Source organism: Ambystoma mexicanum, chromosome 4p (genome assembly GCF_040938575.1).
Source record: "Ambystoma mexicanum isolate Mex_15411 chromosome 4p, UKY_AmexF1_1, whole genome shotgun sequence".
Taxonomy (NCBI): Eukaryota; Metazoa; Chordata; class Amphibia; order Caudata; family Ambystomatidae; genus Ambystoma; species Ambystoma mexicanum.
Genome location: NC_090927.1, coordinates 691404190 through 691419257, shown reverse-complemented (window position 1 = coordinate 691419257; position 15068 = coordinate 691404190). Strand labels below are relative to the sequence as shown.

At 43.4% G+C, this 15068-nt stretch overlaps 1 protein-coding gene across 1 annotated transcript in view; it reads right to left on the bottom strand.

The window, feature by feature from the left end:
* Positions 1-15068, bottom strand: part of LOC138453422 (CD109 antigen-like) — an 812557-nt gene that overhangs the window by 621696 nt on the left and 175793 nt on the right. Inside the window, exon 8 of the mRNA XM_069606255.1 lies at positions 8834-8927. Coding sequence (XP_069462356.1) covers positions 8834-8927 — 94 coding nt within the window. The remainder of the gene's footprint in view (positions 1-8833; positions 8928-15068) is intronic.

Sequence of the window (15068 nt, the reverse complement as noted above, 5' to 3'; positions counted from 1 at the left end):
AAAGCCATGCAAGGGCATGTTCTGTGATGCCCAGGGTATCACACAGCCGGAGATCAGGATATTGTGGTTTACCTTATTGAAAGCAGATTAGAGTTCAAGAAGGACGAGGACACAGGGAGATTTGGAGTCAAGATTAGAGAGCAGGTCTTCACAGGTGTTCAGCAAAGCAGTTTTCATGCCTCTAGATGCTCTAAAGCCAGACTGATGGTCATGGAGACAGCCAACAGATTCTGTGTGTAGGATAAGCTGAGGGATAGTGAGCTTCTCCAAGAGTTTGCCCAGGAAAGGGGTGATGGAGATTGGGCGATAGTTAGCTTGAATGCAAGGGTCGGCAGAGGTTTTTTTTCAGCAGACGGCCCACAAGATAGTGCCTTAGAGAAGTGGGTAAAACTCCAGTGGCAAAGGAGAGGTTTCAGAGGTCTGCCAAGGCCGAAGTGAGAGAGTCAATGTTGTCCTTAGTTTTGGAGGGGCAGGGTTTCACCCGTTTGGAAGAGGTTTTCATAGAATGGACTTGTCTGCAAACCTCCTCTCCTTTCTCTCCCCTGTCACACCTAAGAGGGGAGGGGTCGGCCAAGGTGGGCCCAAGGGATGATGGTGCATGAATGGGTGCAGAAGAGAGAAAGAATTGTATATCGTGTTTTAGCAGTGAAGTGTGCAGCCAGGGCTGAGCAAAGGGCCTGGATGTGTGCAGAAGAGGATGAGGCTGCAGTAGGGTTGGCTAGTTCCTTGATACTTTGAAGAGTTCAGCCATGTTAGATGCGGCAGAGATGCAGGCTTTTTGGACCGGATGCAGGGTCTATTGTCTTTGCAGAAGGCAGCTGGCCAGTATGTCAGAGGGTGCACCTGAAGAGCCCAATTTCCGTTCCGCTGCCCTGCACTTGCGTTTAAGATCAGCCAAATCAGTAGTACCAAGACTTGCACTTTTTGGCAGGCTTCAGTCGAACCCTCATGACGGGGCGATGGATGTCGAGAGTGTTGGAGATGGAAGGGTGAAAGTTAGAGAGGGCTGGGTCAGGGTGGGTGTCAGCCGCGAGGGGAAGGAGTGTAGGTAGAGGCAAAGGCAGCTGCTGACACTCTTCATGGGTCGGGTGACCTTGAAGGTGGGATGCAATGCAGTGTTAAAGGTGCCGAAAGCAAAGGTTATAAGGATCAAAAACTCCTCTTCAATTTTACACCAAATTCAACTTTTCTATAATTCACGATTGACCTATTGCTTCATAATTTCAATTTGTCTAACATTTATGTCACATATCCACATGCACATCTGCAAATACATAGTCCAATCGTCTTGGCGTCATTAAGATAGCATATTACTGTAAAATTATATAAGAGAATCTAAATTGCTGTCAAGTATTTGGAGTGGTTTTGGTCTCACCATTGTTTTATAACAAGTATACAAATCATCCAATGAAGACTCGGGGTGTATATTCAATAGGTGTGTAGCTAGCGATATTAGACAATTATGACAAAAGGTGGGAAACTAAGCAGATATTTAAAAAAGTGCAAGTACAGAGGGGAGGGATTCTAACACTGTAGAGTTGCAGAAAAAATACCACCACCATGGATTAAAGAGGGAGATCAAACTGAGGGGATCTGTAGAATGGAACCTCATTGTGACTCTCCCCTGGGAACACGATTCCTCCCTGCTTCATGCCTCTAAAGACTAAGCAAAAGGGTGTATGATATTTGCCCAAAATAATTGATATCTAAAGGGGTGATTGGGAAGGTGTTCTCAAAAAACATGGATTTAAAAAAGGGATAACCATCGTACAATCTCAGTATGTAAAATTAAGTGAGGTGTCAATTTAATAAAATTTAAAATACATTTGAATTGTTAACTCAAATGGTATGGATCATAATAAATTGTACCCAAAGTGTTATCACAGAAATAGTTACATTGGGCTGTGATAGGACACCCATAACAAAGTCTAATGAAGATAAGTTTGATCATATATGATCTGTGAAGACCGTAGTTACTTGAAATAAAATTGGAAATTAAAGTTTAAAGGAGTCATTTATATTTCTTTGATCATAGTACAAATATAATTCCCACACTAACCCCTCCCCCCGCCCCAATTCTGAAATTCCCACAGTGAGGTGCATGTGCAATTTGAATGTAGAAGGGTTTTTAGATGTGTTCAATAGAATTTGAAAACAATTCTCTCATGTTAGATGGGTCAAAATAGTCTATCCGTTCTAAATTGAAAACATGACTTCCCTAACCCTAAACCTGCAGTTCCAAGTTATTATAAGCATAGTGTAAATTGCACACACGTTAGCTGCACTTAGCCCCACAGTTATGTGAGCTGTAGGGACCCTGAAATGGTTCTTTGATACTAGCATGGATTGGTGTTACTGGGCTGGCCGAGTTTGATTCATTTGCAAATGTAACAGTGTATAATTAGAAATGTTTTAAAAAGAAGTCAAGAATTTCAATATACTGACCGACAAGCTGTAGAAGTAGAATTAGAATGTGCAGCGTTATTCAGATTATATACATTAGTGAGAAGTTGTGAGGTAGGTAATTTTCATTGACCAGCTATCTGTGTAGCATTGTTGCGAGTTTGCCAGCATAAAGCTGGAGCTCACCTTTGCTGTGAATTCACATCAAATTTCACAATTTAAATAAATTGGAGTTATGAGCAAATAGTCTTTTTCTTGCTCAGAATTGTGGGGTGGGACTTTATAGGAGGGGGTATACTATTATGGTGTCCACCTAATGAACATCCCAAATATTAACATATTAATCAAAATATATCTTCAAATCTGATAGAAAGCAAAGCTGATGGTACTTTGAGACTCATCTGCTTGTCCCAGGGCACAGACCAATCAGACATTAAATACAGGGGAGTGGAAGAGTGGACTGGAACGCTGCCCTGTTCAGAAGTCAATTTAGAATACTGATTGCATCAGGGGACTCCCATGGTTGCCGGATAGAAAATAAGGCAGTGCATAGTTTTTATAGAAATATGTGATATATAGTGTGCTGCTGCCCCCCTCCCCAACACGGAGTGTAGTGTCGGGCTGCTGTTAATCACCAAATCCACTGGCAGCTGTTCCATCAAGGTAGAATTTATGGGACTGGATGTTGAGGGATGCAGGCACATTGCTTGCCATTGCCAATGCCAGACAGCTAGGGTAAGCTGAACGCCACAATAATGGAGTCTGCTGCAGATACATGTCCTGCAGCACCACCCTTCCTATCTGTAGGATGCTGTGAAAGGTAAATGAATGGGGCAGTCATGGCTGGGTTTGGCTCTTGAGGGAGACTTCACACACCAGGGGGACGAGTACTATGTGTATGAGCCCAAGCACTTCAGGGAGTAGTTGTAGACCGTGGAAGAGCCCAAAACTGTTAACTGGCACGAACGTTATCACCCAGCAAATGGTTGGGACCTCAGTTTCCCAACCACACACCATGCAACCTTCCTGCTCCACCTTTCAGTGTGTAATGTACTGCGTGACTAATCATCCAAACAGTTACCTTGACTTTGGCTAGATGTTATTCCAAATTCTTCCACAAGGAATTAAAGGTTAATGTGTGTGTCCATTGTTCAACACGTGGCACTGAGAGGCTTAACCTGTGTTAGATAATAGTTTGGGCTGCACTAAATGCCCTCAGGTTGCACATTTGTAGGGAAGGAGGCTTAGCAGAATTGCAATTCACACACGTGCTGCTGGACTCAGATTGTATGCAGCAGAAATACTGGGTCATTCCTTCTCACAGTTAAAGTGCCCAATAGATGAGCATCGAGCATCCGTACAGCTGATCCGATCTCTGATCCTGTTGATAACCCATTTGTATTGAAGGTGCCAAATTACTGAGAAGGGTGTCTAAAGCTTTGTGAGCAGAGCCAACACTGCCTGTAAAGACATGCTGTTGGACATGTTTCCGAGTCCCAGTGATGCAGTCAATCTGGAGCGCGACATTCCCAGTGTGGGTAGTAGTGGCACCATGTGCACTGGTATCTGTTCTTCTGCTGTCTTTGTTTCCAATTGAAGTTCTAAGTGCTGCAAGAAAGCAGCCCTCAACCGTGAAAAGCAGCCACTAACCATGAAACATGGGTTCGGAAAGGAAGACTGGAAGTACTCTTATTCAAGTATTGCATCCACATCACCTGCCAAGGGCATGGTCCCTCACCATGTTGGACAGCTTCTTCTCATGCAGAAACCTCAAGAGATGCTTGCTGAAGGATGCTTATTGTCCTCCCTGAAAGGTCTTGGCACAGAGTAGACAACCAGCAGCTGTCTCCAGTGGTGTAAAAAGTGACCCCCCCTAAATCTCAACTACAATAGTCACATTAATCTGATGGCATTGCACTGCCCATGCAACCTATTCAAAGTACTGTCTCAAAAGGGTGGCTACAGGTTGTGCAGTGGCAACTGGTGCTTGTAGAAATTAGTCACTAGTCACTTCCACAGGAGGACCATTACTGATGAAGCATGTGTTGACAAGGTGTAGCAAATGGTGATGGTGGGCTTGAATTTGGTTGTCAATTTGTAAGGCACCATTCAACGCATTGTCTGCTACAACAATGCCAAAGCATGATTGTCTGATGAACCAATCCTTGTTTTGATTAGCTATGTAAGGGGTCTGCAACATTTGGCTCTCCAGGTGCTTTGGACTACACGTCCCATCCGTCTAAATCAGCATAGTCAATGATGGATTGTAGGGGTCTCAATCCAAAACGTTTGGAAAGGCACAGGTTGCAGTCCCCTGAACTATGTCATCATAATCATGTTGGACTTGGCAGTATATAGGGTGATGGCAATATAGACCTGGAATTGTCAAACATTTGCCATTGTTGGGGATCTGAGGTCAATAGTGAGTCGCCTAAGAAATTGAATACTTGTGAATATTTGAAAGAGGAAAGGAACTCATCATTTGTCACATCAGGCCTTTGAATGAAGAGACTTTGCAAGGCAAGAGACTTGGGCACGGAAGGCCCTGATGCTAAAGATTGAACTGTATCCTCGTGCTAGATAAGCCAGAGACTGTGCTAAGCTCAAATGTACTGCCTTTTCCCGTGCTGAAAAGGCGGGGAAGGGAGGCCAATGGCCTGTACATATTGATATATTTTGTGAACACTTCTTTCTTGTTCATGACATTGTTTCCCACCATATTTGTATTTAGAGGTAAGGATTGGCAATAGGTTCATTAGTATAGGCCCTTTTATTTTGACAAGACACTACAAAGACTGCATTCTAGCTTGCTCCAATCTGTAGATTTAGGAATAGGTGTTTTTCAAACCCTTTCTGAAGTTCAATAAACACCATTTTATTGTGATCACTTGTGTCGGTCTTACTGGTGATACCATGCCTTCCTTACAGTCCTAGCTGAGTGTCTGAGAGCTGTGTTTGAATCTACAGGTTTATTCTTTGTTGCATTAAAACTTCTCTCTACATTGACCTGATTAGTATTAAATAGGTCCTTTTATAAAAATAAGAATGTGTTCAAATTCATGCATAACACCCATTGCTTGTTGATTGTGTGTCCAACTGTGTAGCAGCGCTAATAAACACTAAATACTTGCAAAACAAAGTGTTGTAGTCAAAATCTCAAAAACAGTTCTAGAACATAAGCTCTGTGCTCATGTGATCTCACACCCATAAATAGAATCCGGCGCTACCAATATCTATGTGCTACCTAGCAGACATGATTAACCACAGAGCATTCCAAGTAAAGTATACATTTTTTAACAGGTTATTAAAAGCACAAGGCTGTCAATTAAAAAATGTACAGCCTGGCGCCTTTGAGCGCATTCCAAGCTCCATGAAACATCTTTAAGGCCATGAGGCAGGCCGATTTTACTTTTTTTTGATGTTGAAATAAACTCTGAATAAAAAGTAGGCGTGTCCACAGACAACAATCAAATCCAGCCAAAAAACAATGCCTCCCACACAGAGTTTCAATCAGCTCTTCCAAGTCAATTAGTTGACACTGCAGGGGATCATGAGGCTGTCACTCTACCAGAATTCCCAAACAGGCAAGCGATACCCTGCTGGAGTCCGAGACAACCCTTTTAAGGGGTGAAAATGCATACCTTTTCCTGCCCATTCGTCTTATCACCAATGCACAGATGTATGTATTTCTGCTTACCTTGCAATAATTATAGTGGTACCGTAGATTGAAAAGTTCACTTCCTGTATCCTTAAAGCAACATCTAAAATTAAGTTCAGAAGTCAGCCGTTTCCTGTGCTGTCCTTCAGTCATAAGTTAATAGCCTTGCGAACTACCGTTGGTTTTAGTTAACATCCATGTGTATTTGAACATCCTGTATTCTGTAAATATAAAGATACCTGTGCCTTCTGCTGATGTGGATAGAATACTGCTGTGTGAGTCACAATGCTGGGGTTCCACAGGCCTTGTCGTAGATCAAAAACCTCAGCAGTGCGGTTTCACAGCTGATCAGCGCCGGCATTTCCAGGTCACAGTTGCTTGCTGGGTCACAGAGGGGCACATGCAGTTTGCCAGATTGTCAAAGGCAAAGCTTGACTTTTGTACGGGTCTGGGAAACACTTTACTTATAAAGTAAACTGCTTTCATTATTTCAAAGGCAATAGTTCTGGCTCTTTTTTCATTAGCATTATAAACCACACTTTACTTGTAAAGGATAAACAATTTGCTATGGGCTAAAGAAACAGTCTCTATATTTTGTAATCACACTGAGTTAAAACACAGTAACACTATTCCAGCTGTTTATTATTCTAGCAGATGCTACAGGCTCTTAAAACCCTTTGTCATAATATATTTCAGCCAGCTTCAGTTGTGGGGCAAACATACCCGGGCATGCACACTCCATAGCCGCTCAACCTAAACACAACCATATTTTATAAGTAGCGCATATTTTATTAACAATTTGCATTCAAATGTTATTGGTCTTAAAATACTAAAACCATCCCACTCTATTTGTAGCTCGAGCATTTTATATCAAAAAGATCAATTTGAACCTGTGTCATTGAGAACATTTTTTTATATTGAGTTTATAGCAAAATTCAATGTTAAAGTGATGCAGCAAACTCCATACCCCGTATAAAATTCATGTCATCTATACTATATAACCATTTATATCTGCTTTCTAGACGTGACATAACGCGTCCCTATGCAAAACACTACATTCACAATCCCATTCTTCAAAGCTCACATCGCTCTCGGCGCTCGACCTAGGAAAATCGTTGAGCGCTGCTCCCATCTTTATATAGATGTGAAATAAAATCCATATTCACTATATATCAAAACTGATATAACAGAAAACACTAACCAATATACATTTGATGTAATAAGTTCATGTTTTCCATGCTGAATGGAAGTATAAAAGTAAAAACAAAATCAGTGGTCTGAAATCTGCAACTTGCCCACTGCTTTGGACTATAACTCCCATGATCCCTGACTATTCACAAAGCTGGTTAGGGGTCGTAGTTAAAGGCTATCTGGAGATATAAATGGTGCACACTTATTGGACCAATTAAAAATGGGGCTTGGGCCTTTGAGGCTCTTGAGAAAAAATTTCAGAAGCCAACTGGAGGCTTGTGCGATCTTTCAGCTTCAAATGCAGTTATCAATTCCTTTCACCCAAACATTGATGCCAACTTAAACATTCCCTGCCAGTCACAAATGTAAGATTCTAGGCAAGTGGTTTTAGGGACATAACCCTGTGGCCCCCTAACTGATGCTAGAGGTGAGCGAGGCAAGGGGATCAGGGCCGGCTTTAGGCCCGGTCAGGGCAACTGCCTGGGGCGCCACATTAGCTCCCCGCCATGCCAGCTAGGGGGTGGTTGGAGTCTTTCAAGGGCTCCTCCGAGCTGGCGTGGTAATGCGCCCTGCTCTCGTGCTGGCACAGGCGTTCCAGTGCGGGAGCGGGGCGCATTTCATTACAGTAGGGCACTGATGCATTAGAATCAGCACCCAATTGCAGTAATCCGTGCCCTATTGAAGCAATTCGCTCCCCGCTCCACCACGGGAGTGGGGAGTTAAAGACAAATGTGTGGCCCCCCAGCACCAACTTTGCCCTTGGCACTGCTGCCAATCAGGCCTCTGCCTAGGCTGCAGCGCCCCCTGACAAAGCCAATTAGCTTTCTCCAAAATTCCCAGTGAGCCCACCACCCGGTAGTGCTGGAGTACCAAAATGCCAGAAACAGTCGAGATCAAATTGACTGACATCAAAGTACAGTCGACTTTGACGTACTGTTCTAAAGGTATGCTCATTTCAAATTAATATTTCAAGTATCGAAATGCTGTGTCTAAACAGCTTCCCAACATGTGCAATTTTAAGCAGCTACATTTACAAAAAAAAAAAAAGCTTAGTCTATTGTAGGCTTTACAGCTAAACTTGACAAAGGACACTCCATGCTATAATCCTCCAACCTGCGACAGTAGCACAAAGTGTCACCCCCACATCGCTCGTTTAGCATCCTTCATTGTAGAGGGAATCTCATGTCGGAAACCAAGTGCTGCTTTGCTCTCGGCATTGTGTGGCTAATTCTAGCACTGATCGCGACAGGAGTTTCTTGGATCAATGAGAAACGCAATACACAAAACTAAGAATTCATCCTAGACAACACGCCGACGCAACTAATCTATCTGGTTTTCACAGCTGGCATAAAGGAAAGCAGAACATGTGAAAACCTATGCCGCCATGAGACATTAATACGTCTGATAAAACATCAGCGACAGCAGTAATTAATTTTTTAGACTTTCCATTAAGAAATAAACATTATGCAATAAGGAAAGTAGCAAATGAACTAAACAATTAAAAAATCATTTTAATTGAAGTCAAGCCCATTACATGATATTTCGAAAGGGATTTCTAGTAGAGGTTTCTCGTTGACTTACCGGGAAGGTCGGCCTGACAACTACTGGCGTATTGGTATAAATAGAAGACATCAAAATAGTTAAGTGTCCAGTCACAGGCTCACCATAGCTGTACCTACAAAGCAAAGACAATGATGGACAGTCATTCCATTGCTAAACATTACAGTTGTAAATGCATGCTATTCGCACACATTCGGTGCGTCACGTATTACATCAAACTAGAACCTGGTTCTGCAACAAAACATGGAAGCGTTCCACTGTGTGCAAGGACGTACACGTTTACATTTTAGTTCATTCACTCTTAATCCATCGATTAACTGGGCACACGTTTTGGCAAACATTGAAATGGTCGCTTTGTAATCTAACTGGGGTCCAAAAGCTGATTAATTGGAAACATACTGTTTGGACATATTTAAACGGAGCCATGTGTTAATAAAATCAAGATTTTTCCCATTCCGGTCCTCCAATATCCAACTTTTGCTCTTTATTCCAGTATAGTTGTAATTCATGCACTAGTATAGGATAGGTAGCACATCTACTAATCTTTGGATCTGGTCTAACTGAAGACCAAATCATTTCAGTTTGAAACCCACCAAATCGGTATTTGGCTTTCCAACCTTGTTCAGACAAACTGCATGGACCAGGTGGCAGTGGGTGGGCTCTTGCCCTTAAAGTAGCAGACGTTTATGGTTAAACTGATTAATGGGGCGCAGACTAGTTCCAAAATCAGTAATTTACAGCCAAGCCCATTCTTCAGATCATTATAAAGCTTCATTTTCATGAGTTATTTTTTTCAAAAGTGTAATCTCTTTGGTGTATCTAATAATGTGAAGAAACCTACCATATTCGAAGTGAGCTAGACGGTGGCTAAAGGGCCAAAATGATTTTTCTAATTCTAACAGCAAATGACACTTAAGCCATTCATGTTGCCATTCATGTTGCAGAACCATAACATATCGAGTCTGACCCGGAAAAATGATTTTCTAGACAATCTTGAAAGGATATGGCAACATCATTTCCTAGCAGTTTATAAAGTCTTGAGCTTCATTATCCCAAAGAAATGTGTTGAAAAAGTGAATCTAGGAATTTCAAAGAAAAAAGTGATAACACTTATTGAATATGAAGATGCCGCCAACAAGTCAAAGAACGTAGACCATATTTTCAAAGCTTTAGTGGGGGATTATGATGGATTTTGTTTTTCTATAAAACCAATATTTAAAAATGTTTAAAAAACGAGCATTTAATCCAAGTAGTTTCAAAATATTGTTTGATTGGTGATTAGTTGATAATTACAAACCAGTTAGTCTTCCATGTTTTAGGACCACAATCCCATCCTAGATGTACTACATACTTCCTAAATGATTAAATGGATTGTGACTCGTTTAGAAAAACCTTTCTAAAAAATGTGCTGGACACCCAGCAGCCTTAAAACTTAAGAGTTCATGGAGTCATGGATCTAAGTAACAAAAGTTTTCAACCACTAAGCATCTGGTTCCCAATAAGGACTTCAAGAAAATAATGTGTTCGAATCTAGCCTGTAGCAATGGGCTGGTCATATAATCTAGAAAACATTTCTCAAACTCCTGTAGTATCACTTTGTAATTCATGGGCATAGAACAAACCTATTGTGGAAGTTTTGACCCCCCCATCCTTAATACCTTTCCATCAATCAACTAGATTATCATCATAGGGAAATGTTTCATTAATTACCAGAAAATCAGCTTCATTTTTCAACATTTCTATTCAAAATTTACTACCAGCAGAGCAAATTAAAAAAATAAATCAGGACTCATTGCGTGCATCGATTTTATAAACCGAAAATTCCTACTTCAATTCATAGGGCAGAATTTGGAGAGCATAATATTGCATGGTCAAGAGTAGAGGCTAAATTGTGCAGAAGTATTCTAGGGATTCCAGCCAGTGTTGCAACATTTAAATTCGAGCTCACTTCCATCAAAACTATTTTTGAATTTAGATGTGGCCCTTTATACAGGAACATCTTAACGCCTCACTCCAATTCCCTTTATCTTACACTTCACAGTAGCGTGATAAAAGGCAATTGTTTAACACTAAATTGGACTTTTAGAACAAAACTCTTGGATAAAATACATTTGATCAATGATCATATGTTTGAAACCCTCCAACTTTAAAACATAAATCTGCAGAAAGATTGGTTAGAAACTAGAGAAGGACAATATAAATATAAAATCTACTCACAGTTAAAATAGGATATAAAATTGAATGAGATCACAATACCTGAAAAGGTTTCCACATGTATTATAGAGGCTTATTTATGGGGTTGAAGTTAAATTTATTTCTCATTAGGAGGAGAATTCTGTGGTATTAGGAACACACTGCCAGTTCAGGATTTGCAGGTTTGGCTGCTCCAATGGTGGATTAGAAACTCAGACATCTATTGATTGTCCAAATGTGTTAAACATTTTGAAAAAGTACTTTCAGAAATTCACTCAATGATAGCTGTGGCAGATCAATTCTGGTGGAGAGTACTTTCGATATAATAACCAGCTATCAATTAGAGGCATTCAGTATATTTGGGAGCTACTACATAGCTACCCAGACCAGTCTAATCTAAAACACAGAAAAGGGCTCAGAGTAAAGGAAGTATGGTGATCCCCTTTACAAAACATGTAAAGCAACGAAATGCTGTAATTTGAATTGAAATCCATTTTTAGATTTTTTTAATTCCAGGTAAAATTACTAATGTCATAATTATTTTATGATGGTATGGTGGTGTTATTTTGTAAAGGTTTCAATGAAACCAAATACAAATAAAAAAATAATCATACTGAAGTCAGTGTGCTGTATTGATGGCTATAGGTGGTATATTTTATTAGTTTGTTCTATGTCAGAAAATATATAGTAGGGGGCATTGTTGCGTGCGAAGGAAGATGGCCGCTTGAACGAGTTGCGCCGCAGCTCGAGATCTCAACACAGGGTAGTATACACCCTTCTATGAAGCTGAAACTGAGAATTGTTTAAATAGGAGAGTCGAGTCTCCTCCCAGGCCACTTCAGGGCTATATCAGTCCCACTGATCGGCATCCGGATCGCTCCGACTGCTGCACCACTGGCCTGACTGCTGCTTAGGCCCACCGGCCCTGCGCCATTCTAATACCGATACGCCTCTGGAGCTGCGGTAGCGGTGCAGGCATGGCCACAGAAATGTGCCTGTTACTGCTGACATGAATTTATGCCTGGGCACCTTAGACCTCCCTACAACCATCAGACCTGATGCATCGGAGCAGCCCTGGCAGGTCACCTTGCCTGGTGTGCAATGGCGCGGTGAGTGGTCGGTCACTGGCGGCATCCTGCTGCCTGGGTGAACATCAGCATGGGCCGCTGCCTCGGCCTGCTCACCTTCCCCATGTCAACCTGCATCTGAGACCGTGACGCACTCTCGCGCTGGGTGGCCGGTGCAGAAGAGGCCGCAGGGGCCTGCCAGTTTACACTGATACCAGGTTATGTCTACAAGCCCTTAACTGTCCAGCTCCTGCTGCGCCTGACGATCCAGGACAGCTCTGACGGATTGCCTTGCTAGATGAGCACCAGCGCTATGAGTAGTCGTGTGGTGGCAACACCTTGAAACCCTGCTGCCTGTGGGATTATCCTGAGGCCTCTGCATCCTCCACGCATCACTCCTAGCCCTCGCTTGCCCCAGGCATCGCTGGACTACTTTGTTTTATGCCTGGGAGCCCTCAGCTGTTGACTGCTCTGCTCACCTCGTGTGGCTCGTCTATATCTCTAAAGACCACACCTTCTCTGAAACTGCCCTACAGGTGTAGCACATCTTCTCTGCACACCACTGGAGCACTGCAACTTCCAGAGACCTCCCCTGTGTGGCCTCCTGTGTCAGAGGACAGATATTGCCACCATTAAAAGCAGCAACACCACAAATGACTCCCACTTAAAGCCCCAACACGGGGTGTGAACTCGGATGCATATCCCACCGCGGTTGCTGCTTCTCCCACATCCTGACTGGAAACTACTGCTTTATTACATTTATGTAATCACTGACATGGTGGGTGGCCATATGCTGGTGGCGCACTGAAACCTCACTACCTACCGCCACCTCCCCCCCTCCTCCTCCATGTCTCTGCTGGCCCTCGTTTGGCATTTCTGGGCCCCTTTGATCTGCTCTGCCTTCCTCAGGCAGCCTGTAATTTAAAGAACAGCACCTCCACTGGGACTACCCTACAGATGTAGCGTATGTTCTCTGCACACCACGGGAGCACTGCAACCCCCTGTGACGTGGCCTGTGTGGCCTACTGGGTTGGAGGACAGATACTACCACCAATTAGGACAGCGATGGCACAAGTCACTCCCACTGAACCCCAAACGTGGGGTGTGAACCCGGGCACGGCACCCACTGCTTAACCTCATCCTCTAACTGGCAACAACTGCTTCACTGCATTTACCTACCCGAGTCTGCAACGCATGGAGCGGCTATGACCAAGGGGGAGGGGGGGTTAACTCCATTAACCTGTACTCCAAGACTGCCCCCCAAAAAGCCCAGAAACTTGGAAGAAGCTAGGGAGGGCCCCTTCACGCCTACCACCATGGAAGCCACAGATGCAGCGATTGATGGACTACATGAGGTAGGGCTTTACAACCCTCAACACCAAACTCGACGACACGAGTGGCATGATTAGCACCATAAAAGCCTGCATGGAGAAGACCGACACCCTGGTCACCGAGGTAGAGTCCAGAGTTGGGCTAACAGAAGACATCAAAGCACTCAGAGATGACTTGACTGCACTCACCAAACAGGTGCAAACCATCAGCAAGAAAAATGATGATTAAGTCACGATCACGGCACAATATACGCATAATTGGGGTCCCGGAGGATAACATCACTGGCTCCATGGAAGACTACGTTGAACACACTTCTCTCCCTGCTCTGGAGTGCCACAAGCTCTCGCCTCAATTTGCTATAGAACGTGCTCATCATTCACTATCCGCAAAACCTAAACCCCTCCTCGCCCAATTATCGCCAGGGTCTTGAATTACTGAGACAGACACGCTGCTGCGGGCTTCCAGGGCCAAGGGGGAGCTCCTGTTGGAATCTAACAGAATTAATCTATATCCGGATCATCACAGTGCAGCAGGAGGGAAATCCTGTGTGGCAGTAAACAAACGATCAAGTACGCTATGCTATTGCCCGCCAAGTTAAGAGTAGAGCACTCCGAGAAAGTTTACTTTGTCACAATCCCGAAGAGGCTATGAAATTCCTCGACCAACACTTTCCTGGGTGAACCAGTTTTATCCTTCCATCGATCTAGTGGCTGACTCTATAAGCCGTAGCTCTGATGCTGTTAGGGAGAATTCTCTGTTTAGGCTGAATTTCCTAACCTAGTGAGTCCCCCAGCAGCTTTGCTGGATTTCTGGAGTTTGTTTTTTTCCATCCTGCCAAGAGTGCGACTCTTTTCTCTCACTCTTGGACATGTATGTGTGTAATTCCTTTGAAATGTCAATGTGTTCGATGGGCTATGGGGTCTTTTACTCCATAGGGTCTCATATGTTTTTCTATGTGTGTTACACCGCACCCTACGTGCCGTAACACTGGGGTGTCCTAGCGGACCCCCACCATAGACTCCATACCCGGGGACTGACTACTGTCTCCCCAGGCATGTAAAGTCACCATTGGCTTTACTAGACCTAAATTTACTAACAGAACTAGTACAAACCATCTTATTGTAGACGTACTAGTAGGGGTAATTCGATTACTCCTAGATCTGTTACTCGAGGGGGCACTGTCCCGTCCCCCCTTGTCGAGTTTTGGCTGGTGGCAGTGGAAACTACTTGTTATGTTCGACCCCGACCATAACCCTATGGGATTCGTCCCATTGCTGGAGATTGACCCTTTTTCTCATTATTCTCCAACGTACCACCGGTCTCCTTATCTTAAATAAGTTTATCAGATGGTATTTTCTGCCAGAACTCGGTTTTTAAAATGGCGTCTGTTCGTCTCGGTGACTCCTAAACCAAAGGTTGAGCCCTTTGTTCCACTTTTGGCGGGCCCCTGGACAGAGACCCTCCAAAGTGGTGCCATTCTGTCTGGGTTACCACAGGGGTGTGGGAGGGGGTTTAGGCACCCTGGACCGAGTTGCCTTGCCAACTCCGGTCGCACTCTGGAGTGATTGGCCCAAGTGGTGAGCCTTCCCGCTCACCACTTAGCATGTGTTGATTGACAGCTAGGCTGAATGAATGGGGGTTTCTGCATAAAAGCAGGGCTTTTG